This window comes from Mastacembelus armatus, chromosome 5 (assembly GCF_900324485.2).
Source record: "Mastacembelus armatus chromosome 5, fMasArm1.2, whole genome shotgun sequence".
Lineage (NCBI taxonomy): Eukaryota > Metazoa > Chordata > Actinopteri > Synbranchiformes > Mastacembelidae > Mastacembelus > Mastacembelus armatus.
This window is the reverse complement of record NC_046637.1, coordinates 967780-994679: the sequence shown is the minus strand read 5'-3', so window position 1 is coordinate 994679 and position 26900 is coordinate 967780. Positions and strand designations below refer to the sequence as shown.

The window sequence follows — 26900 nt, the reverse complement described above, 5'->3', positions numbered from 1 at the left end:
TTCATGGCTGAGACTGTCCTGACGACAAGGAGGTTAAAAGTCCTTCTATACGACAACAATGGCAGGAAAGTGAAGCTGATTAGGGCAAAATCAAAACCACGTTGTTCCACAAAAGAACAAAAAGCAAGAACATCATCAGTGACAAGAGGCATCTCTGTCACACAGGCCAAAAGCAGCGAAAAGACCGAAAACGACCCGGGACAGAAACGCGACAGACGAGTTTGCCAAGAAGAACCTGCCAACCGAGGGAACTTATGTCCTGGAGGGGGTGCAGAGGATTAAATCTCCCGACTGAGCTGTAAACAAAGTGTGTCCCCAAAAAACCTGACGTGACAACCTGCTGCGTCGCATCAGCTCCACAGGAAACACAGAAAACACCAAGACGTGTTTGTGTGTAATTAAAAAGAAGTGAGTTAACCAGACCTGGCAACCCACTCCTCACCTCTCTACCATCACACACCTGCATCCCTGAACACACCTCGGGTCGCTGAGGTGTATTGTGGGTAATGTAGGCACCAGGCATTGACAAGGAAAATGAATGCATGAACTGGTATAAATATATACACTTTAAAAACTGATCATCGAGAGTCTGATAATGCTGTAGGAGTACAGTTTTAAACTATGAAGTCAAACATAAACCAGAACTTAACTACAGGTGTGGAAAACCTAAAAATGCTCATACAGGTCCTATAAGTCCTGTTTGAAAAGTCAGAGATACAAATATTACATTTTGGAAAGCTAATGTCAGTGAATGCTCTGTTATTATAGTGCATTAAACTTAGAAAACAAAGCCATTGAAATAACTATATCATTAAAAAATAATCATCAAAAGCTTTTATTGAATTTAGATCCTGATATGACCTGCAGAGGTTTAGAGGAAGGAAATTAGACAGAAGAGACACCAAACTATGAAGTTCAATAAAAGTTTGTTTCATGCAAAACATCATCCTCTTCTCCTTTGAAGCTGTTAAGTGTTAAGTCTGTTGAACTTAATTCACTTTGAAGTGTGTGTGTGTGTGTGTGTGTGTGTGTGTGTGTGTGTGCCGTATGAGGATTGCGTAAGGGTGAGTGTGCATGCACATGAAGATGAGGATGCGTTGGTGCTTCGGTGTGTGATCAGCCGACAACGTATTAAATCAAAGAGTCAAGGTTGGTCACCACATCAAGGCCACAGTGGCTGCGTAACAATGTTAAATAGGAAGAGGTTTTCAAGATGTGTGCGAGGAGGCTGGGTGGGGAGTCACTTCAAAGACTAATGCAGCACGGCCCTGTGGGAATCCAAACTACTGCTGCAGGCCAAACTGAAATCCCCAGTCAGGAGGGAAGAGAAAGGAGCAGGGAGACGAAGGATCACAGAACAGTTTTCCCCAGAAAAATTAACAAAACAAGCAACTGTTCGCACAAACAAAGACTACCTGAACCCACAGATTTCAGATCTGATCCAAGGGGGAACAACCAGACCTGACCCTCACAACCCTCAGGATAATTGGACCCCATCTGAAAACATGGTCGACAAAATGTTCAGTCAGTTATAAAACAGCTGGACAACAATAACGTCCTAGGAATCAACGCTCCGGTGAGCTGTGACATTCCTCTTCAGCCGCTTCCCTTCCATCACACCTGATGCCGCTCACACATTCAGACACACCGACTTGCGATCTGCAGCAGTAAAACAAGACCTGACCAGACCCGATTCGAGGGATCTCAATGCTGATCTGTGGGGGGACCATGAATGTCTGTAACACAACTTCAATGCCAGTAGTAGTTAGTGGTAGTCCAGTAGTTGTTGAGATACTTAGTCTGGACTAACGTCACGACCGGATCAACACTGCCGTCCCTACAGCCATGTGGTCAGCATGACTCCTCTCAGCGGACTCCGTGGAGATCTGTGGAGATCTGTTTTTTGCAGCAGGACATTTGCTTTTCATTCCATTTCTGTGGAAATCACAAGGCTTTATGGTAATTACCATGTAAGAGATGGCTTTCCTATTTCACCGGTTATTTAAAAGCTTCTAGAAAATGTTTCTTTATATTGTATAGAAGTGTAGAGAGAATCCCAGGGTGCACATAAAATCTGCTTCACTGAACTAAAGGGACTCAATTAAAGGAGTGCTCCAGTGATTTAGTGTGGCACTTATGTAAAGTTTGGGGCCTCATGAGACAGATTTAAAAAACAATGGTCAAAATAGATGTAGCTGTGGGTTTAAGTCCCGAAAATGGGCTGAGCTCCAAAGACAATGAATCCCACAGTTCCCACAATGCCACCAACTGCAGCTTTCACAGTTGACTGTCTGGTCCAGGTCCAGGTTTTTCTTTACACCCTTTCTGTTAAAATTATGACTTCTGAACTCGTCACGGTCAGGATTATGTCCTCCTCCAGAAGCCAGAGAAAACACTAGACCCTGTTTTCACAGCCTGACTGGTCCCTATGTGGACAATCCGTAGAGCTCTTCTTTAAGCTGCACAGATACGGATTTTTTTTATTCTCTACGTCTCAAAAGCCACTGTGTCACAAAGTGGTTGTAATATATAATATTGTGCAGAGCAAAGCGAATGTGATTGACTTTAGATTAGTACTTGCAGTGCACAGGAATCCTGTCCTAGTGTCAGATTAGACAGAACATCAGCCACAATATTAAAATCTATTACAGGCTGGAAACATTGAGATGTTTTATTCATTCATCTCCTTCCCACAGCTGAGTATCCCAGCCTTTCTTACTATCCACTGTCATTATCGTTATTGCCTTCTTCATCATAATCAGTCACAGTCATCATCATCATCATCATCATCATCATCATCACTGTCACTGCCTTCTACAATCGTCATCATCGCGTGAAGAACAGGGAACAATTTGCAGCTGATTCCATCTTAAACAACAATCTGTGTGTGTTCCTGCAGATGACGCACATCTGTCTTCTGTTCGATCAATGTTCGACTGCTGAAATAACCTTCAACAGCTCTGTACGTGCTCTGCCGGCTTTCTTTCCCTTAACGCCACAGATTGTTTTCTTTTGTTCTTCCATTTGATTATTGATTATTGCTGAACAGAGAAGTTCTTGATCCTCCAAATCACTGTCACTGGTGTCACTGCTGTTGTCAGTAGGTAGCCTATATCTATCTATATCTATTATCTAACCTATATTTATCTGCATCTGTAACACGGGTCTGCACGCCACAGTGACAACAGCCTCATCTCACAGTTTTAAACTGGAGAACTTATCTTAATGTTCTCACACAGGCAGCACGAGTCACGTCTTTAAAACGCACAGCGGAGCAGGCACAGGTAGGAAAAGCTTCTGACTATAAACCAATTTGTGTGTCAGCAGAATTTCATTAAATTGCATCCTGGATGTGCAGTATGAATACACACTTATTTATTGCCAGCTATCTACAGTACCTGTCCGTGACCCCACAGTCCTGACGGTCGAGTGGTTATGTTGGTTAATCTTCAGACATATTATACTGTATTCTTTCAAATGTGTGTGTGTGTGTGTGTTGGTGTGTATGAGAGTCAGGTGTGTTCAAGGGTGCGGTCACCTAAGTGCTCATGTTTGGACACAGTAAAGAGTCTTACTTGTCTCTTTTCCTAAACAGAAGAAGCTAAATTGTGATCAATCCAACGAAAGTGTGTTTGTCTGCTCCATTAACATTAAGTACCTTCAGTGCACATCATGAACTAACCACATGATTCTGTGGGGTCCAAACCTCCACTCACAGCATCCACTGTGTGGGCATGAGAAGCTACTACACCAGAGTTGGAGGAAACATTAGCAGCTCTGTCCTGATCTTTATTGGATTCGATCAAATTTACACTCCAGCAACTGCAGCCAAACCTGTTTATCCAAGGCTGCATTAGCTGCCAAACACACCACTTAGTCTCCTCGCTGGCAAAACGCAAACACACTGTGTGAGAATGTGACCAGTAAAAATCAAACCTCAGGCTTCTGGTAGAGCTAAATATACCCTGTAATTCCATTTTTATGAATTAATACAGAACAGAAAGATGCTGTTCTTTTGTTTCCACGTCTCCTGAGACTTTTGCCTGTGACACGCTGTCATTTACAGCGAGGAGCCACAGTGCACGTGTAAACCTGTTTTCACCATCTCATGCTTAATTAGCCGTTTCTGGTAAAAACACTTCAGCCAAGATCAACAGTCACTGACAACAACAGAAGCCTGTTTTGTTCACTTCACAAACCCTCCTTCTAAAACTACTTTTAGTCTCAGTGAGTAAAACTGTCTCCACTGGAAAATACATCAGCAACGGTGCTAAAAGGAACATCTGCCAGAAAATCAACTGCAAGTAAAAGGTTTTGTTGACAACCCTCGTCGTGACGGCGTCCATTAAGTTCATTTCACCCAAAACAAAAACCTCGTTCACGTCATTTTTCTCCAGCATCGATATCGGGGCTTAACTGTAGATGAGACGTGTCTCCAACAGGCACTGATGCCTGATCTGTTGGGGCTGGATTGCTGTGATTGAAGCCTGAGGTTAAAGGCAGATCTACCGTTCTGCATCACATTTACCTCGTAGGTTTACTGCAGCTGCTCATCCTACACCACAACCCTGACGTGCACCTCTCAGGAAATGTAATTACAGACCACAACAACCGAGCCTGGTCCACTTTATCGGGAAAACTCACACAGACCATCCCTCCGACGTCTTCCCTCGTTTCTGTGTTGCAGTAACGTCAGTACAAACAACCACTGTTCAGCATCTGTGAGCTCCAACTGCACCGTGATCCAGTGCAGTCACCTCTGTTTACACACACACACACACACGCACGCACACGTGTTTCTTCCAGGTGTATTGTATTTACTGTATGTTCCAGAAGAAAGTTGGTAATCTAGTGACAAATATTCACTAGGTCAGATAAATAGGTGAGAAAATGATTTAACCTTCATTAAACTGGAAAAGGTCATTCAGGGCCACATTTATTATTCAGAATAAATAATTCAGACTGATCCCTCCTATTCATTAAGCACACATGGCCGCTGCTTTAAAAGCCTTCAGGCTATTATTAATTATTCTATTGTTGATTATTTTACACGTCCCTCCACTGTGCGTCTCTTTTAATACTCTTTTTTATTCTGAATTTGTCTAAAGGCAGTGGGCCTGGGATTTCTTTGCCTTTGTCTCGTCTCGTATTGTGCGTCTGCTCCTGGAAGGCCTCCAGCTTCAATCTCAGGCAGAAAAGAGAAACCTGGAAGTGGCAGGTAAATAACAACCGCTCCCTGTCTCCTCCCTCGGCAGTAATCATCCATTTGTTGTCTGAGTTTCTTCAGCAAAAAGTGTTCAAGATGTGGCTGCAGTCAGCAGCTCAATGGTGTTAAAACAGTTTAGATGACAATTTTCCCGTGAAGATGGATTGTGCTGCAAAACAACACACACACACACACACACACACTCAGCAGAACAAGGTCGTAATAAATAAATAAACACGAGCTAATTATTGCTGAAGCTCTCACCAGCCTGTCTGGGTAATGTGCCAAAGGTTAAGAAACAGCACAGTTATTACATGGATGGTGTGACCTGCCAAAGTCTGGTTCATGTCTCCTTTTCCTCTGTGGTGGGAGTTTATGTATGTAGTATGGTAAGGCAGGGTGCAGGACTGCAGAAGAACCTGGTCTGGAGGACAGCTGGTCTCCGAAAAAGAAGCAGGATTGTTTATTTGGACAGGACTGCTCTGTTGGACAGCAGGGACCCTGGACAGGGCCAGAGGACTGGACTGGGCACCGGAGGCGGAGAAGCCTGCCATGGCGCTGGGCGAAGGAGAGAAGGTAGCAGACATAGGGTCGTCCTGTGGAGGAACAGGAAAGACCAACAAGCCTTTCAAATTAAAATATCATCCGGTACGACACAGACGTGTTTCCGACTCTGACATGTTGACCATCGTTTCTCACCACGGTCACCAGGAAGGGTGAACTGGGCTACAACTGGCTAATCTGAACATATTCCTGCTGCCTTGGGTTGATGCAAACAGCCCATAATGCAACACTGGCCTTCCCTATTCCAACTAATATCTGCAGTGAATAATTGCTGCTTTTTCAAACATGCTGTTGGATTAGGGCCAGTGCAGTAGACTGGTATGGAGCAGAACAGGAGCTAACAGGTTGGAGGAAAGCGGGGCAGAGGGGAAACCAGCTGACAGACAGGAGATGAGCTTTAGAAAATAGAAACTGCTTTGGAGTCCAGGGACAAGCTGAGCGCCCACAAATGACGCCTGGCATTCATGGTGGCTCTCCAGCCGATTTGCTGAAGGCTTGGCAGGCCGACGCAGTGGGACCGGGTAAATGTGGGCTCAGGAAGCTGACACCCCAGCGTTTCCGACAGCAGGGTCCTGGACCGCAGAGCCTGTGAGGGAACAGGCAGAAGGCTGGCTGATGGAGGAGACGGCAGGGGGCTGGCAGGAGGACCCACGATTCAAAAGTCGCCGAAATTTGTGAATGAAAAAGTGTTTTGCCCCGTAACATCCATCCTTCCTCTCATACTGAAGAAATATGTTTTCAATTCCCAAGTATCTTTAGAAACCTGGAGCAGTGATCAATGTGTATGCATGGACATATGGTATCTCCTACTGAAGAGTGATCTCAGTGTACATGCACCGGGCACCACAACCAGAGACATGCAAGGTTGAAAATGCATTGAAAGGCGTTTTTGTTTGTGTGTGTTCTCCTCCTTAACTCCTCACTCAAACTGGTGCTTTCAGTGTATTCTGCACCATTTCATGTTTTATTCTGACTGCTGGGTGTGTAGTGGCAGCAGCAGCAGTCACAGCCTGAGAATTAGCTCCTATATTTCTGAGGCCGTCACATCGTAGCTGCAGGCCGCCAAAGCTCCAGTGATGTCGAGGACTGCTGGTTTGGACTGATGACCATAGATTCGTCTTATGATTGAACTTCCCCCTTAGACACACAGGGCCCAGACTGGCTCTCGCACTGCTCGTACGTACGTAAAGCGAGCTCTGAGGTGAGCACGGGGACACGGATGAAATCAGCCTGTGCACATACATCATTCTGCACAGTGAAGCACAAACATCCAAGTGAAAGGACAATAAGCAGAACATATTTCATCTGCAGGCTGTAAGGTGTGGTGGTTCATGGCTTTTACTGAAAACCAACACAGGAGGAGGGAGGTTCACCTGCAGAATCATACAACCGAGGATCACGAGTGAGACGACTTTCCTTGATGAAACAGGCACAACAGCCTCGTAAGGAAAAACCTGATGCTGCATTTCCACAGACACTGACCGTTAAACAGGAGGGGCTGTATCTGTTGGCCAGTTAGCAGCTCTGTCATGGTCACTGAGCCTTTCTTGTTTTCTTGCACTTCCCCAGGGACTCCTGCTCTCCCTTATATTCCTCTTTTCCCGCTCCTCCTCCTCTCCCCAACCTTCTGTCTGTTTTTCTACCACTTGAGACCTTCCTGTCTGCTATCACCCAGTCTCCACCGCTCAGCTAAACCTGTCTTGTCCTCCCTGAGTCCCTGCTGAGCCGCTAGTCCTTCGCCTCGATCCTGGCCCTGCTTCTCCCCCCTCTGCTGCTGTAAGCCGCTATCATTTCCTCTGTCAACCAGTCTCTCAGCTCTTTCCTCTGGGTCCTCTCTGTTCCCACTGCTTTCTCTCTGCCTCCCTCCTTCCTACCATCTATCATCCACACCACCATCACGTCTCTCTACCCAGGAATCACTTTACCTTCTTTTTCTCCTCCCTCTCCTCAGCCGAGAGGTCCCTCCCTTTCTGTGTTCCTCCCCTTCTACCTGCCTTTTCTTTTCTCTCCGACCCCCTTTTTCTGTGTGTCTCAGCACTGAGCGCCATGTGAATAATTCATGCTGCCTCTAATCCGAAGTTGTAAATAGTTAATCAGGAGCAGAGCTGGGTGACACCTCCTTTCGGCCCATCACTGCACCCCGGATCTAGCTGCTCTGTAATTCTCTCTGTCTCTCTGCCTCTGTGTTTCTGCAGATTTTCTCCGTGAACTTTTTCTGAATTTCATTATCATCTGCAGTTAATTGCTCATATTCTTTCCATTCTGTCTCTTATTTCCACAACTGCTATCGGGTCGGAGCTTTATGTACTAATCAGTTTTGTTTCTTCTTCAGTATCTTCAAATTTCACATGAATATTAAACATTAAAACAGAAGCTCTTGTGTCAACATATGGAGGAGTTATAGTTAAACTGTTAATACTGAGCCTAATTGTGTCTGCAACAAAACCTTTTCAGAGTTTTCAGGTCTGACCCCCAATCAGAATAATAACAGCTGTGCAGCCCAGATGCTCTTGGATCAGAAAATAAGACGAGAAGAAGAAAAGCATACAGGCCTCGACCAGGGAGAACAAGATGTGGAAAAGCAGCTCGATGTGCAAACTGCTCTAGACTCACAGTGACAGGAAGCTGCCTGTGCGATGGCAGGTTCTTTCTGACTTTAGCTAAAGCGACTTGTTCGAGGTTAGGAAACCACAGCTGGAAAAGAGGGTGACACCCGGGTGAACCCGAAGCTTCTGCAGCAAAATAACAACGTCTTGCTATTTCCAGCCTGGATACTTGATGATTTGTGCTCGTTCCTGCACACAGCTCTCTCTGCTCAGTCGCTGGATGAGCCTCTTCAATTTGCAGCCAAAATATTTCAGAGTATCATTAATAATTTCCGCTGCAGCCTCCATATTTCACAGCCTATAGGAGGGTAGGAAACATTCTTATAGAATAACACAGTCACATATTGCTCAGAATCCAATTTACAATTTACAGTGAATGTTTTAGTGCCATGGCAGATTTTCACAGGTCCGGAAACACAATCTCTGCAGCTCTTTCTACTGCCACTTTATGTGGAATGCCATCCAGCATGAAGGAAGCAGCACAGGATTATTCTGAAAATGTGTGATTTAAAGCAAGGTTGCTGTCATGATCCCAGCCTCTTCTCACATACAGTAGGAAAAATGGAAAAGAAGAAGAAAGACGTGACATCTGCAAAGGAAACTGGAGCTGAAATGAGTTTTGTTTGGCACAGAATTGTTACGGCAGTTTTTAATCTTTACCAGGAAGAATCTGCTCTAGAACTTACCCCCAACTGGTTTGAGCCCTGGTTTGAGGATTTCTACAGTTCTGACAAACCAGCAGCTGCCCCCAGGTCGTGTTAGTCCTCCTCAGCCTACCAGGGCTGCAGGAAGCTACAGCACGTATGTAAAGACAACGAGGCGAGAGAGAAACTCCAAGCTGCAGGGCAGATTGGGTTCATGGAATCAAACTGTGGTTTGTAGAGTTGTTCCTTTATTACATTATTGAACACTCTACATGTGTTTTTGTTCTTGCTCATCACTCTCTCCCACCTCTATTTCTGGATCTCTTATTTTTCGGTGCTTGAACATCAGCATGGGCTGAATCACACATTTGCTGAAATATCTTGGCCACATCAAAAAATCTATTTGTTTCTATCTTTCTCTCTCCAAATCCAAATACTGTAAATTTCACTCAGCCCAAAGACAGAAAACCTGTTGCAAAGCTGATCTGTTCTATGAGCCGAGGCGACGCCTCCCCAGAGAGTTTGACATTTACATGTTAGTGCATCGACCCGTCTGCCTTAACCACAGGGACACACTGAGGGAAACTCACAGCACATTGACCGAACCAGTCCCATATTACCTCCAGGTACTGGGTCCCTGCAACTGTTGAAGAACCCATCCATCATCTAGACCCCCTTAGTCCTAACCAGGGTCCCAGGGATCAGCTGGAGCCTATCCCAGCTCTCTCTGGGTGAAAGGCAGTGGTCCACCCTGGACAGGTCCCCAGTCCATCACAGGGCCACATAGAGACAAACAACCTCACACACTCACACTCACTCCTATGGGCAATTTAGAGTCACCAATCAACCTGACATACATGTTTTTGGACTGTGGGAGGAAACCAGAGGACCTGGAGAAAACCCACACAAGCACAGGGAGAACATGCAGACTCCACACAGAAAGGCCCCTGATGGGTTTCAAACCAGGAACGTTCTTGATGTGAGGCAACAGGGCCAACCACTAATCCAATGACCATATTTTTGAACAGTGTTGCTCAGTGCACTGAACCTGTCGTCTTCTGCAGCCAAATGATTTATTTTGGTTCAGTCCCCCGTCCGTCTTAAATCCCATCCTCAGTAAATCATTATCACATTGGTTTCTTCATCCACTGCCTCCACACAAGCAGCACAGAGTGTCGACCATGACATTAGTCACATCTCTAACCAGCTTTTAGTGAATTAAAAACTATCACAGGACAAATCCTAAAGACTTGGGTTTAGTTTAGGCAGCGCCGACCACACAAAACACATCTGCCTCGGCTGCACTTTGTTTTCAGAGCTATTTAGAAAATGATTAGAAACAAAACTTTTGTTTATTAGAAAACACTAGAGCACTAATCTGAGAACTGTGGCTCAGTACTCATCCAGCCTCACAGAGCTGCTGCTGAACCTTTAACGTGTTTTTACTCCACATGAAGTTTAACGGGGTCCGTCTTCATTAATGTGTCGCACAGTGTGAAGCCATGAACACACTTTATTGCCTTTAGTGTTATGGTAATAAACATGCATGATGTGTCTACATGCAGCTGCACATACAGTGACATTTCAGTAACATGGAGCTTCGTTTCATGTTTCTGCTGCTGTCACAGTAACGAGCGTGGAGAAAATCAATCAGTAATGTCCAACCTGTAATTAATAAATATACATGTCCACATAATTATAGTCATTACTAATTGTTTTGATGTGTCTCTTTCTTTGTCCAGCAGTAGTTTAGACTCCAGCTCTGTGTTTCTCTCTGATCGTGTTTCACTTTTACATAAAGATCCTTGGTCTTTTCTCCATTGTCTGTCTGCAGCGTTTGTTCTTCCTCTAGTCTTGTCCTGTATCTCACCTCCCTCCTTGACTCTGTCCCACGTCTCTGCATCGTCCTCCCACCTTCACTTCACTCTTGAGTCTGGTCAGATGAGATGTTTCATAGTCACCACTGTAAATTTACAGTCAGATGGTTCTGAACAATGACATGTCACGTCATGTGTCGCTGGAACTCTGGAATATTGATTCATTAATCAACGTTCAGGAAAGCGAGGACAAGGATCCGCTGAGTCTGCAGCTCCACACTGAGTCTGAGCTCACTGTTCAGGGTTCTGGTCCCCTGGTTCTGTAAAAAGCCACAGTCCTCTACCTGCTCAGCAGCAAACAGCAGACAGACACAGTCAGAGACCAGCTGGTGAACATAGTGGAGCATTTAGCAGCTAAAGAGCCAGAGGTTTCCCTCAGGAGGTGGTGGAGACCAAACCCAGAGCTCAAACTGAGGGAACAGGACTGGACTGAGACTCAGACACTGGTCCACATGGACCAGCAGGTTGGTCTGCAGCTGCTGGAGCTGGAGATAGTTTAACATATCAAATCAACTGAAACTAGTTCCTGAAGCTGGACTCACTGCAGCTGGATGATCTGATATTCTGCTGAAAGATGATGTCTGAACATTTCACTGACATGTTCAGTATCAGCACCTCTTTATTACATTAATGCTGCTCAGAGGTGGTTAAAAATCAGATACTGCAGTGTAAAGACAAAAAAGCATTTAGCTAAAAGACGAAAAATTAATAGGAGACGTAGGAGTTTCTACAGATGTTGAAATTAAAGATGCAACGGTCAGACTCCTATGACGTATCAACAGAAACCAAGAACCAGTTCCACACCACCGCTGCCTTTTCCCATTTAAAACATACCAATACACTGCTTTGAACTCATCAGGATCAGTTTTCATGTTTCTGACCCTGAGGCGACAAACAGCAAATAAAGAAGGTGCCACACTATAAGCCGAAGTGTCCTTTTGAGACTTAAACACAACTGGAAATAATAAATTTTAAATGACAGTTTAATTTCAACCAGTCACTTCTTACTGATGCACAGGGTCATTATCTGCCCCTCAATGATCCAGTGAATCAAATCACTGGTTTCCTGCCTTTAAAGTATGTTTCTAACCCACAGGAACGAGTCCATGGTTTTATTTGACGCATCACTTTTCTCAGAGGCAGAAAGTGTTTGCAGTCGAAGAACGTCTCACTTTTCGTCCGAACTCTCACGGGTTTTCACGTGATAGCAGAGCAAAGCATTTGTGGCGAAGCCCTTTCAGGAAAGCCCAACAATCGAATAGAGCGAGCTGCCGTAGCTACTGGGGACACCACAGCCATAAAGATTTTATGGCTTCTATTTTCTGCCTTTACTGCATCAACATCAGAGTGGAGAAAGATCAGATAATATGGCACTCTCGACCCAGAGGCAACGGACGGCAGATGAAGAACGATGACGAGGCAGATGTGAAAGAGGGACGGAGGCTGGAGAGAGAAATCAGAGACAAAAGAAACTCGCTCAGCTGTTTGTCTGCATCACTGGCCTCATGAGCTTAATTCTATGAAACATCTTTAATGGGGAGTAAGTTTAACGTGTGCATTGCCTCGTACGTGCTCGCCCATGTCTTCTATCGGCCGAGGCCCGTTTGCTTCTGAGGAGTTTAGTGCTGCATTTATTTGTTATGACAGAGCAAATTCCTCCTATTTCAATTTATTGACAAGCAAAAGGAAAAGCTCTAATAAAAACACTAAATTCAGAAAGTTTTCAGACCCTTCACTTTTTAAAACATTTTGTTATGCTGCAGCCTGATACTACAATAGTTTAAATTCATTTATTTCTCATTAATCTACACTGGGCGCCACGTAATGACAGCGTGAAAACACAATTTTAGAAATGTTTGAAAATGTATTAAAAAGGATGAGCCGAAATATCTGAACAGCTGTAACTACTTTAGTCGCCTCTAGGTGGGGATGTGTCTTTGAGAAATGCCAGCAGACGTTCATGTTTACATGTATGTGAAAGATGAGAGACCCAGATCCAGTTCATTCAGAGGAGAACCACATCTACAAATCCTGCCCTCCCCCGAAGTGACGGGGTCTTACTGAGACCTGGGCATGTTCTTGTAAAAAAACAGTGTTATTTTTATGTATGAGTCCGGACGGCAGTGCTGACAGTGATATACTTCTTGCAGAATGACTGAGCACCAAATTAAATCAAATAAATGTACTTGGCACCGTGAGTTCTGGCTGAATTGGTATCATCCAAAGCATTTAGGTGCTTTTCAACTTAGCTGAGCGACTGGATCAGGTCCTACACCATCTGAACCTCAAGTGGATTAAGATCAATGTCTTTAATAGGCACAATGAAACATGATGAGGACATCAAGGTGGAAGAAAATCAGTCCTAACTATCGATCCTGTGTGTTCACTTCGTTTCCCGCCCTGTCGCTCAGCTGCAGATGTGTTGCATCGTAACAGCTGGACTCATTAGGCGTCAACCAGCGATGAAGTGATTTTTTCACTTAAACAAATCTCTGCTGAAGTAACAGCAATACAAATGGCTTAGTGCTGCAGCCTTGTGTAAAACACACAAAGCAGTGGTGTGATGCTGCCATGGTGACTGCTGTGCTGATGCAGAATAGATGAATGAAATGAAGCTTCAGTGACGAGATGTCACCCAAAGAAAAAGAAAAAAAAACTTCAGAAATGAAAAACCCATTTAACCAAAGTGAAGAAAATTATTTTTTAGTGACAGGAAGAAATGTGTTCTTTCACTAAAGGTTAGAAATTAGAGTGGTGGGGTTTTATTTTGGGAGGAGCTGCTTTGGTTTAAATCTCCTGCCCTGACTGACTGAGACTACAGTACGACTCAAATAAAGAGGAGCAGCTTCCTTCAGCAGAGAGGAGGACAAATCATGGCGGACCAAGGTTATATCCTCACTCAGACGTAGCATGACACACCATCTAGATGCAAAGAATGATATGCTGGACTGGTGACTCTAATAATGATGAATATTCACATCACAGCTGCTTTTGTGAGTCACGTCTGCTGATCAGATCAGTTTTCTGCAGCAAAGATCCTGGACCCTGTGCTGCTTTTTGTGCTCATGGGACAGATCAGTGTGGCAGGGCAGTGTTCTAGTCCAACGCCTGAGGTGATTTAGACCCTTAGATTTGGATTTGTATCATTTTCATTTCACAGTACAACATGTGAAGTTCGTCCTGTGCTGACAGAAAGCCTCTTCATGCTAATTCGTTTAGTGTAGTGGATCAGTGTAAAGCCTAATGTGGACTTTGTGGTTTGGGTCCATGTTTTCTCCCTCCTGATGAAGTCTGATCCTACCCAGACCCTGATCTGTACCTGCTGAATGCAGATCACTCACAGCACTTTGGTTCTTCCCTATGTTGTTTCAGGTCTGAAGTACTGTACAGATCCGTCTGTGGCTCCGACAGAGTGCAAACCATCAGTTACAGGGCAGACTCTTTAAACACTGAGCCAACTGCTAGATTCTGTGTATCAGCTGTGTAATTATTCAGCTGCATTTCTAAAGCAGTAAGTTATTCTGGATCATTTCCCCTGTGCAACTTCGGGACGTGCGCTGAAGGACCCATGAATGATTCTGTGAATGCATAACACTATTATGGCCCATTTATTTTAACGCAGCAACTCACACAGGAGTGATGGTCATCGAAAATCCACTTTGCAGTCATAATGTGAGTGGCAAGTGGAGAAGTTCCTAGGATGAGAGCATGGGTCAGCAATGTGGATCTGCCCTCAATTACCCCCTCTCCATATCTGCTCCGTCCTCAGGATGTGCAGGGAAACAAGCTGTGCACACACAACATCATTTAAAAGGATGCAGCTAAAATATCCACAGTAAACACTGCCAGATTAATATTTCTCCCACTATCTGCAGCCTGGTGCGTTGGTTTGGACCCAGCTGTTACAGCCCTCACTAAGTGGTTCCAGCACCTATACCTGAAGAAAGTCTTTATCACATGAAGTCACGTCATGAGCTGTAGCCGGCAACCCTCAAAAAAGTGTAAACGCTGCTGAAACTAAAGGTGGACGATATCTGACAGGTAAGAAAAAGTCTAAATGCATCTGAAGCAGCAAACATGAAATTTAGTTGGATTATATTAGTAAAGAACTGACGACTGTCAGAACCTGCAGAAGTTACAGTCGTTCGGGCACCGCAAAAAGACGTGACCACTCTGTGGAAACAGCCTCTGCAGGGTCTTCGATCTGTTTATCAGACCCCTGATCAGTTTGAGCAGTGCAGGATCTGTGCAGCTCAGACAGACGGAGGTAAAGTTATTACTCATCCGGTGTTTCTGTCGGTTCAGGGGCTTCGCCACTAATGTCCAGACTGGAGCAGAGACGATTGGGATTAGAGCAAAGACTAACTCAGCTCATGTTGATGTGACACACACGTCTGGCTATAAGTGAACATTAAAGTGTATTAAAGGATTTTCTCCAGATATGACACATTTGACATGTAGAAGGACACCGGCCGGACGGCGTCTTAGCTTCCCCTCTGCAGTTTCTGCCTCGATGTCAGAAGAGCATATACACATGCAGGGGAGTAAATAACACAGTGATGCAGACTAGAAGACTGATTCTGCTGTGAAAATATCAAACATGTTTGATCACTGGCGCTTTGGGAATGCTGCCCAGAGAAGGTCAGAACTGGGGGATGTGGAGAGAGTCGGGGTAAACAGAACCTCTGGCAGTCCAGGTACAGAAAACATGCAGCTTCTGAAAAGTCTATAGGATTTCTCTGGAACCTCTCTGGAACTGCAGAGTCCTGGACCTTTACCAAATAGTCTCTCTCTCTCTCTCTCTCTCTCTCTCTCTCTCTCTCTCTCTCTCTCTCACACTCACACACTCACACACTCACACACTCACACACTCACACACTCACACACACACACACACACACACACACACACACACACACACACACACACACACACACACACACACACAGATATGACACACGATGTCCTTACATATCAGAAGTTATTTTCTAGTGTTGTCATGTACCTGCCTTCCAGGTTCTGGGGCTGGAGTGTTGTGCTGAATGTTTGTCTTGAAAGCTACTGACTCTCATACTTTCTAATGTAAAAAACAAACAAGGATTTTTTCCCCTTTCTTACAGTCCTGAACATCTACAGAGCGAGTTTCCACTTTCTGAAGAAAGTCTGAACAGATCCCTGACCAAAAGTTTTCCTTTTATGAATAAACATTTTGCTTGTGATGACCTGTGGTCTGCGGCATGCTGTGGGAGATGCAGCTGAGGAAACAGCACACACACTGTAACCTCACAGTGACCTTGATTTTCCTGTGACATGAATTTCTAAAAATGGAAAACAGCACTGGAATAAAGTGGATTCCCTGCAGTTTGGCTCTGGGTTCTACTGAAACCACCGCTGCAAGTTCTTCATAGTAAAGCCTGAAGAGCTCACGGTGGTGGTGGGGGGTTGTCAGACAGAAGCTGCTGTGCTTGTGAGAAGAATTAAACTTAAAAAAAAAAAAAAAAAAAAAAAAAAAACCCTGTTCTGAAGTTTGCTGTTGACTTTTTTGTTTCAGACAAGACAACATGTAAGGTCAGAACAGATTTTAAAAAGACCCGATTCTGAGTGAGGTGGAGGATTTTTGCAGAAGGGTGGCCCTAAAACGTGTTTACTAGTCAGGTTGAGTCGGCAGGATCTGTGCTGTTTTTCATCTCTGCTGTAATGCAAATAAAGAGAAACAGCTTCCCTCAGCACAGAGGAGGAGGAATCATGGCGGACAAAGGTTATATCCTCACTGAGCATCTTGCTCGTCTTCAAAGGTACACACACAAACATCACACACCGTCTAGAGACACTTGCAGAAGCATGAACACGTCGATGTTTTTAAGATGTATTTAACTCAGCAGCAAATCACAAACACACGTGTGCTTTTCCAGGAATAAACACATACTACACACCCCCTAAGTGCACACAACACGTGCGCCGCAAAGCAAAGTCGCCTCTGACTGCGTTAAACAAGTCTTTAAATCATCTTTGCCAAACGCAGGAGCGGGAGAAAAGAGAGTGAGGGGAGAGGAGGAAGCGATTTCCCTCGCAGGCAAAACGCCATGATAAGTGTATTGTTTTTCAAAGCGAAAACCTTGAAACCAAGTCTCATCTCCCCAGAGATGCAAGAGGCTTACTCTTCTTAGCTTTCTGCAATTTGAAATACATTTCTATGGGTGTGTGTGTGTGTGTGTGTGTGTGTGTGCATCTGTGTAAACCATGTATGTCAGAGAGTCTTTAAGAAAAAGAAAGAGAGAGAGATGGAAGCAAGGGACCATTGAGGAGAAGGAGATGGGGGAAAAAAAGACGCAATTATATTCTCTGCTTCGTTTTAATGAAGTGCAAAAGTAATTCCCTCATGAAAGCTGCGGTAATTGCCCAAACAGTCTTATTATGTGACAATCATAGTTAGAACAAAATGCAGTATGAAATTGCGAGGGATTTCAAACCTGGGGAATAATTTCTCCAAGACGCCCGACAAGTTAAGATAATTAAAACATATTTTGTTTTTATTTTTGGAACTGAATGATTTCTTCCTGTCGGCGTGTCAAGCTGCCCTCTCTCCACTGTCTCGTGCTCAATGTAACAGCCAATTATACAGCAAGAGATTTGGCTCATGTTCCCAAACAGTCCATCAGCAGAGAAGGGACTGTACTCACCACAATGTAATCTCCCCGTGCCAACTCTAATCTGGACATGAGGCCGATAATCTATTATTCGACCGGTTTTATGTGACATGTTGACATTTAGAAGCTCAAACGAAGCCACTCTGCCTCTATTGGGACTTTCTGGATATGTTTCCTTTCACTATCTTGGAATACAGAGTCACACCAGTCACAGCATTTCAATGGATGTGACAGATCCCAATTCAAAGAGGCCTAATATTTAAAACTAGTCATGTTGCTCGGACACTTAAAGTAATAATCCGCCCTCGAGCTCTCATAAACTCTTATGCATCACCAATTTCCAGTGCTGTTCCTCTGTGCTGCCGATCTCTGAGTGGCTTTCTGGGTTCACAGTCCCTCTCTAACCTTCTTCATCTAGTCGGAATTCAGTTTGTAATTTCCTCCATTTCCCAGCAGTCCTCGGAGGAGATGACTGAACCTGCTGGGTTTCAGCTGGAGATTATACTTGTATGTTGAGTGAGCTATTACTTATAGCAATTAATGACGATAGAGAGATTATTCCAGCCGCATCGTGCCCCTCACTTCAAATTCACCATCTCACGGCAGTGTTGCAGTCTGCTCGGCTCCTGTCAGAGCAGAAATCATTTCCTCCCAACTGTGTGATAGATTTCTCTCTGAATTACCGCTGAACGCGACTTAAGAAGTACTCGCTCTTTGACTGATGCCAAAACCATTTCCATCATTTCTATTGGAAACAGCTGGGAGATTGTCTGCAATCAAACTGCTTTTGAGAAGCTCTGGTTCAACAGAAAAACACTTGACAAAACAACAAAATGGACTCAGGTGTGCAGGGGGCGACGCTGGCAGCACTTTCTCATATAACTGGAGAGGCAGTGCTACAGATTTCGGCTCACGGTAACTATGACGGGGGATGCTGAGGGTCTGAGCTTTGGATTAAAGGACAACTTATCCCATTTCACCTCCACCTTTTCTCACGCTCAGACACCTGAACTGTTGTTTTAACATGTAATTCACTAACTACCTCTAACCCAGAGTGACTGCAATAAATGCAACAGCACAACCGGATCAACAGAAAGGACCAAAGTCTCTGAGGAGGGTAAAGAAACCAGACTGAAAAACAGAACAAGAACAAGCAACGTCACAGACATGAGACAGTATGTTGTGTTCAGAAAAATAAAAAAGAAACAACAAAAAAACAGAATAACACACAGTGATGATATGATTCCAGATGTTGAGGAACAATCAGTCACAGCAGATGTTCTGTCCATGGCCAACAGATGTGAGGGAGCTGCAGGTTTTATACAACATAAAAAATAACACAGAATATTCTATAAGCAGGAGTCCTGCAGTTTGCAGCACCAGTAGTAGGTGGTCTTTAAATTAATCTGGGATTTAAGGGGAACCAGAGTTGTATAAAACCTGCATGGGGTCTTTGCTCAGAGTCGTACTGCTGGAGTCTGAAAGCCTGACTGACGCACCAAAGGAGGAACCGGATGTTTGGACCCTTTATTCTAAATCTGCAACTAAAAAGTGTAGAGCAACAGAAACATCCACAGAGAATTTAACAGGGGTCATATTCAGATCTCAGTCACGTACTGCATGTGCCAAGGACTCTAAGATCCTGCAGAGAAACAGCCTGGGTCTGCTGTGTTTTCTTGTCTCACAGACAGTCTGTATGTATGTATGTATGTATATTATATATATATATATATATATATATATATAATATACATACACATGTATAAATGTGAGCGAGGAGCAGTGGGGCTATATTATCCCTATAGGGACCCACAGGGTGATGTCAGGCTCTTATACGACTGAACAGGTTTTCAATCAGAGTGTCAAAGTCTGCTCAATTAGCTGTGCTGGTAAATTTAGAAGCACTTTCAACACTAAAGACAAGGATCCATCCCAATTATTCTCTGAACCCACTTCATGCTCTTCTTATATAAGTCTCATTTAATGCACTGGAGACAGCGTTGGCCTGGAAGTAACTTCTCTGTTTTTCTTTGTCAGCAAAGACTTTAGTTCAGTGTGCGAGAAGAACTTTACACAGGTTTGATCTTCCTGCGTCCCACATGCTGCCGCCCTTAAGTGGAAACACTAGTTAAGATTCATGCGCTCGGGGTGAGCTCCGGTTTGTGCCGGGCTGAGCGGCGGTCTCACAGGGTGTTGTAAACCAAAAGGAGGGAAGATGGGGAGAGTTACGGAGAAACACAGTGAGGCGTTAGGAAACAAATAGAAAACACAGGAGAGGGAGAAACAAATTAAAGAGATGAAAAAAGAGGCATTAAAGAGACAGAAGCGAGGATAAGGCTGAAAATGAGCAGGCTGTTGTGGTAGAAGAAGAAACAGCAGCAAAAACAAAAAGGAAGGTAACGTGAATGAGAGCTGGGTGAAGAAAACAAGTGATGAAAAGATGAGGTGGAGATGTGGGAGGATGAGGCACTGCAAGGGAACAAGGACACGAGGACAAGCTGAAGAGGACAGAGTTTTCTGGATGGATGCAACATACAGTCGATAAGAGGCAGAGAAACTAGACTGAATAAAATGAAATGTGGCGACAGCATCGACAAGAGGAAGCAAAAAAACTGCAGACATAGTCCAGAAAGTCCAGTCTGTCTCATAATCAGCAGATCCACCAGGGATTAGCCTCGGTCCAAATAACCCGCCCATGACCAAAGTGCTTCACTTAGGATTTGTTACAGACTTAAGCTCTGACAGAAACACAGGACGAGGCAGCAGAGAAGGGGGGGGGGGGGGGGAGCAGGAGGCAAGTCTGAAACCTGAAGGATCGACCCCATGGAGATGGAGACGATGCTGTTTGTCAGATATACAGTATTATACACATCATGTATATACACAGCTTCATGTTCACTCAGACATGAGCACATGTCCCACATGTCCAACTAATCCTGTAAGTTTAAAGACCAAACCCTGGTGGATGCTCATTTGCACTGACCCTGACCCTGACCCTCCTCACCACACCTCAGCCTCTGCTGCAGACAGTGAGGCTTCAACACAATTTGAAAAATGTCAGCACTGAACGTGATGACGTGTCACATTTCAGCTGGAGAGCTGTTTCCAAAGAAATACAAGGAGAGGAGGAAAAGGGCCGAGGCAACAGAAAAAGATAAAGCAGCAGCAGTAGGCTTCGTTTCCCTGCTTCCATCTCGTCTGCGTGTTAGTGTCAATGTTAGTAACTAAGCAGATGTCTAATATCTCAGTAATGTCTCTTCTTACACCTCCCCCTCTACGTTACTCTGTGCTACTACGCTTCTGTTTCCTCACCACTTTCTCCATCTCCTTTATCGCTGTCTGCTCGTCTTCTCCTCGTAGACCTCCTGCTGCTGCCGCCGCCTCTCCCTGCTCTTCCTCACTGAGCTCTCTCTCTGTTTGCCCCCCCCACCACACCCACACACACACACACACACACACACACACACACACACACACACACACACTCTTCCTTCTTTTAAATAAAACACCCATTTGAGGCCACAGCCCACTTCCATCTCCTCCCTGTGCTTTTTAAATGTGTCCCCTCCTTTTACTCTCTCTGTCCTGTCATCCCACCATCATCATCATCATCATCATCGTTCCTTCTCTCCCCGACTGGACATCAATTATTCAGCAGGGGATCAGGTGGCCTACTTACCCCTGATTCACACACACACAGTAAACACGCACACAAAATAGGTCACTGATGACACAAATACAGCATTATACACATGCACACACACACACACTTGGCAGTCAGATTTACACACACACACACTCGTATGCATGTTCAATAACAAACACATCCCACCTAAAGTAAATGCACAGATGGAAGCGCAGACAAATGTAAATATAGGAGACTGTACAAAGAGTGTTTGCAAACAGAAACATGCTAAAGCTAAAGGGCCACAGAAAACTGATAAATATGAGAGGAGCCGCTCTGGGCTCAGTGAACATCACGGATTTCTTTTCATGTAAGTTACTTTAAAGCAGAGACGCACTGAGCTGACAGCGATGAACCAGCCGACTGTCGTGTCTCCGAACATTGAACGCACCGCACAGACTCCAGCTCGTACGCTCTGCACCTGGTGAGAGGAAATACCTCTCCACACCAGCAGGGGGCGGTAGTCTGTACTGGTCAGTCGAACAGGGACAGTGGAAGACCTGTACTGCAGATATACAGATGTCCAAAGCAGCACGACGGTTTGTAGCTGCTTCTGATCCAGAACATGTCTGAGAAGAAGCTGCAAATTTTGGTTCAACTGCATTAAAACATCTGTGGCCAATATGAGAGCTTCCCGTTTGGTTTAGTTGTACTTTCAATGTTTACAGGTCAAACTTTAACTCCAATAAGCAAAAGTCAACATCAGCCCCATCTGCTCCATGGAGAGCCCAGTCCATTTAAAAATACCTGGCCATGACCTGGATCTACAGGTATCAGTGACCGATGACCAATATCGGCTGTTAGAACGACCCAAGCAGGTCCCCGACAGACGTCCATTAAGTGTTCCTCACTTCACTCAGACCTTGTAGACAAAACTGAATGAAGCAGCCATTCTTCATGCAGTTTAATGGAAACCATTCAGAACAACGGCAGTTTGCCAAATCAATTGTTTAATAATGTAGAACGAACTCAGAGAAGAGAAACAGGCCTTGTCCCACCGAGCTGATACGACAACACACCCACTCAGGTGCAGGTTAAAGATAAAACTAATAAGAAAACGGAGCTGCTTCTTTTCATTCCGTGCCCTTCATCTAGCTTTCTACATCAAACATGGTTTTGTTAGTGCAAAGACTCGATCTGTGCATGTGTCAGACTCTTCAGAGAGAAAGAAACTCAACTGCTGCTTCCACATGAATCAGGTTTGTCAGGTGAATCAGCAGCTGCTACAGAGCCAAAGAAGAGGAATCTAACTCAGTAAGAAAGTTTTTTAAAAAAATTCTAGAAAGTGAAACAGACTGAACTTGTTTCAAAGAACATTGAACTGGCTTTGCACAGGGTTCTGAGATCGAAACACCTGTTCCCCTTTAATTAAAGGCCTAATACTGTACTTTTGTTCTAAAGGAGATGCATTCGGGTTTAAAATATGTCACTGGTGCTGCTGTAAGTCTTGGGTTGCACAGCTAATGCTAATATGTAATAATGCTAATGCAGCTTATTTTTATTTATTTATTGATTAATGTTACATATACAGACTATGGACGATGTCATTTACTGTATTAAAGGAACAGTCCACTGCTCCATAGATGACCAATTACAGCTCAGCCCTTTATGTGTCAAACAGCAAAAATGTCCTTAATGCAACACCCAGGATGCATTGCACCCAGTGCATCCCACTGTAGTTCAGTTTGACCCCAACGTCCACTTGACCAGAGACCAGCTGCAATGGACGAGGATTGGGTTTTCTGCTGATCATTGAGGATGGTTTTAGTCCTCATGGTGTCCAGGGTGGAGTTCCACTGGGGTTAGTTTTGGTTGGTTGGACTAAAACAATCCTAAAGCAAATGTAGTAAAGGGAAAAACACTACGATTGTGTTCAGGCTTTACTACTAAAATCTTTAGTAATCAATGAGTTTGCAGTGTTGGATTTGAAAACCAAAGGCTGAGACCTGCTGTACATTTAGACACTGGCGGAAACCCTGTCTCTGACACCCAGTTTAATGGTCCACCAGGTGCATCAACCCTGCTGAGCGATGTTAGTCCTTCCTTCTCCATCCGTCTTCAACCTGCGTCAGTCGTAATTCATACTGGCTTTCTGTCTTAAAGGCTGAACGGTGAAATAACCAGCTGACCTCTTCTGTAAGTGCTGAAATTTCTCTCTCCCTGAGAATGTATTAGTCTTCGTCTCCCTCTGTCCTGTTCTTCACCTCGATGTTTCACGTCCTGCTCTGCTTCATATTCAGACACGATCTCACTTTTAACCAGAACAAAATCACTAAAACCTCCTGGCCAAGTCCCGGGCCAGAACGAAAACGTGCATTCTCTGTTGCACAGAGGCCGACTGTGGCTCCACATCCAGCCTCCATCTGTCACAGATTCTTTCCGAGTCCTCCCAGTCGCCCCTGAGATTCTGCCAGTGTCGTTCTGTCTTTGTCTCTCTCCTCCACCGTTTCAGTAAAGAGGAACATTGCAGCCACAGCAGAGGCGACAAAGGGCCTGTGTTGGAAAGGCCACTTCAACAAGAGAGGGCATTGTTGAAGTTTCCAGTAATACTTCAGCTTGTTGAGACACAGATGGCAATCAATGCCAAGTGGGCAAAGCAGGATTGTGAGTGACGTGGTGAAGGTTCAGGCAGAGGCTGGAAGGAGAAGATGGAGCCGTTTTTCTTTTATTCTTATTTTTGTCACATTCAGATTCCTCATTTTTGCACAAACTGCTGCTTTTGGAAAAGATGTGTGGGCTGAACGAGATGACAAAGTAATTTCCAGTAATTAAAGATGTTACGATTTGTAAAGACTGTTTTCATTTTTAATGCAAATTCCTCACCACCAGTGTCATAGTTTCACATTTTCTGCTAAAAGTTTCAACAAAATCTTTACTTTTGTGGGACGTCTGCTTAAACCGTTCATGGTTCTGGTATTTAGGGACAGCAGGCTGTGACTCAAAACTAAAACTTTACGATTAAGAAACAAAAAACAAATATATGGTTGTCTGAGTTCAGAAACATCTGGATGGGGAGAATTCGGCGTTTCACCAAACATCTTTACAGATGACACAGTGCGTCAGACATACAGGCTCACCTACTGGGAGACAAGCTGAAACTGGGCACACTTCAGGACACTGTTTGTGGACACCAGTGTATTCGAATAAACACTGCTGTGCTCATCATTACAGGGACATGGCTAAGGTGGTCTGGGGCTGATCCTGGAGCAGCTAACCATCCAACAACAGCAGCTAAAACGAAACCGCCTCAAGCACTGGAGGCTGGTAAGAAAACACTGGTCCAAAATCCGAAAGGCGAGGTCTGGAAGTCAGCGGATAAACCGGCAGAACAGAACTGGCCATGAGAGGAAGGCAGGTCCGTGAATAAGTACCAGAGGACTAGGCTGTGCAGCCAGGATGGACATTGGACATGAGGTTTCAAGTAAAAGGCTGAGGAAAGTCAATGAATGTCCTCACAGTTATAGACAGACAAATGTGTATTGGTGCTACACACGGTGCAGGGACAAGAAACACGTCCCTCATAACAAAAGACACTCAGATTAAGGTTAGGGGTCAGGTCGGGTCAGGGTTAGTGATTCTAACGAAGTCGTCGTCATGTCCTGTGAAGTGATGGAAACTCGACTCTGTGTGTGTGTGTGTGTGTGTGTGTGTTTCAAATGTAATCCAGGATGTGTGTAGCTGCTGTTTGTTGTGGGATTAATGATCATCCATATAAATTACAGACATCTGTTTAGAGGTGTCACTGCTTAAATATGCAACCTCACGCTTCTCTGGGAAGTGTTTGTGTGTCTGTGCGTGTGGGTTTGTGTGTGCGCAGAGCCCATAATGACCTCATTTCCTGCTGAAATATATGCAGGCCCAGCGCCACCACATAAACCTCCAAATAAAGCGTATAAACCACAGCACAAGGCCTGTTATCTTGACACACACACACGCACACACACACACACACAATAAACAGAAATCATCACAATCACAGCACACACAATTACACAACCCATATATGGTAATATAGTTTTTCACTTGATTTGCATAAAAAGCCTCTGATTGTATCGAGAAAACACACACACACACACACACACACACACACACACACACTCGTCCTTCCAGCTTGAACAGTAAACAGACCGATAAAGTCGACAGCAGAGACAGTTTGATAGAAACCGTCTCAGCGACTCTAAAAGTTTAACAGGACGTTAACAGAAGAGACCTGCTGCATCTATCAGCCTCAGTTTTATCAGCTCAGGTTTCCTTCGTTGGCTTTACGGATCAATCTACTCAACTTTTGGGAGTGAATTACATGATCAGTTCCTGCTGGTTCATTACATGATGTTTCTTTACACCTGAGAAATCCAATAATCCTCTAGACCCCAAAACGCTGTGATGTCACACTGGAATTCAGTGAATACACATAGAATACACATTATTTCCTGTGTGTGTGTGTGTGTGTGTGTGTGTGTGTGTGTGAGAGATCACCTGTGTGAGTTCGAAGCCTTCGTACGAGCTGAGGGGACTTGCTGGCGTTTGTAGGGAGGAGCTGAAGGTAGAAGATTCTTCTTGTGTTCAAAGATGCTCCTCACTTTCCTCTGAAACCAAAGAAAGTTACAGCTCAGACTCATTTCATTACCAATTTAACACATTTAAACAGCTCAACACTACGTGGTTTTGTTCTGGGGGAGCTCGAGTCTCGTGTTAAAACTCTCACTAATAAAATCAAATATTTCCGTGGGGAAGTCTGATGTTTTATGACCCCAGCATCAGGATTTGATGTCCTGGGAATAAGAACAGGCTCCTTCACCCACACACCGAACCCCCAGCAGGTAAATCAGCCGTTAGCAGGACAAGTTTAAAAATAATACACACATTTACTCAACTAAGGTATTTATTTATCTACTGGGGTATTTTGGCTAAGTATTTCTGTTTCCTGCTACTTCATCCTCAGACTTCACTACATGTCAGAGTCAAACCTTGGACTTTTTCCTGCTCTACATTTATCTGATAACTTTAGTTCCTTTTCAGAATCAGATGGATCCAACAAAATACAGACTGATCATCAAACTTTATTGATCCCTGGGGGGAAATTCCCAAGATACCCAGCAGAATGGAAAGTACTTCAAATTAGAAGTATATAAGGTAGTTAACGTCAGCTACCCAGCGGTATATAAAGTACTTCAAATTAGAAGTATATAAGGTAGTTAACGTCAGCTACCCAGCGGTATATAAAGTACTTCAAATTAGAAGTATATAAGGTAGTTAACGTCAGCTACCCAGCGGTATATAAAGTACTTCAAATTAGAAGTATATAAGGTAGTTGACGTCAGCTACCCAGCGGTATATAAAGTACTTCAAATTAGAAGTATATAAGGTAGTTAACGTCAGCTACCCAGCGGTACATAAAGTACTTCAAATTAGAAGTATATAAGGTAGTTAACGTCAGCTACCCAGCAATATATAAAGTACTTCAAATTAGAAGTACATAAGGTAGTTAACGTCAGCTACCCAGCGGTATATAAAGTACTTCAAATTAGAAGTATATAAGGTAGTTAACGTCAGCTACCCAGCGGTATATAAAGTACTTCAAATTAGAAGTACATAAGGTAGTTAACGTCAGCTACCCAGCAGTATATAAAGTACTTCAAATTAGAAGTATATAAGGTAGTTAACGTCAGAT

The 26900-nt window shown here is 44.2% G+C and overlaps 1 protein-coding gene across 7 annotated transcripts in view; it reads right to left on the bottom strand.

Moving 5' to 3' along the window:
* Positions 1–26900, bottom strand: part of pcbp4 (poly(rC) binding protein 4) — a 201842-nt gene that overhangs the window by 106669 nt on the left and 68273 nt on the right. For all 7 annotated transcript variants that reach the window (XM_026307433.2, XM_026307436.2, XM_026307435.2 and 4 more), the window contains exon 4: positions 25706–25815. In XM_026307433.2, coding sequence (XP_026163218.1) covers positions 25706–25815 — 110 coding nt within the window. The remainder of the gene's footprint in view (positions 1–25705; positions 25816–26900) is intronic.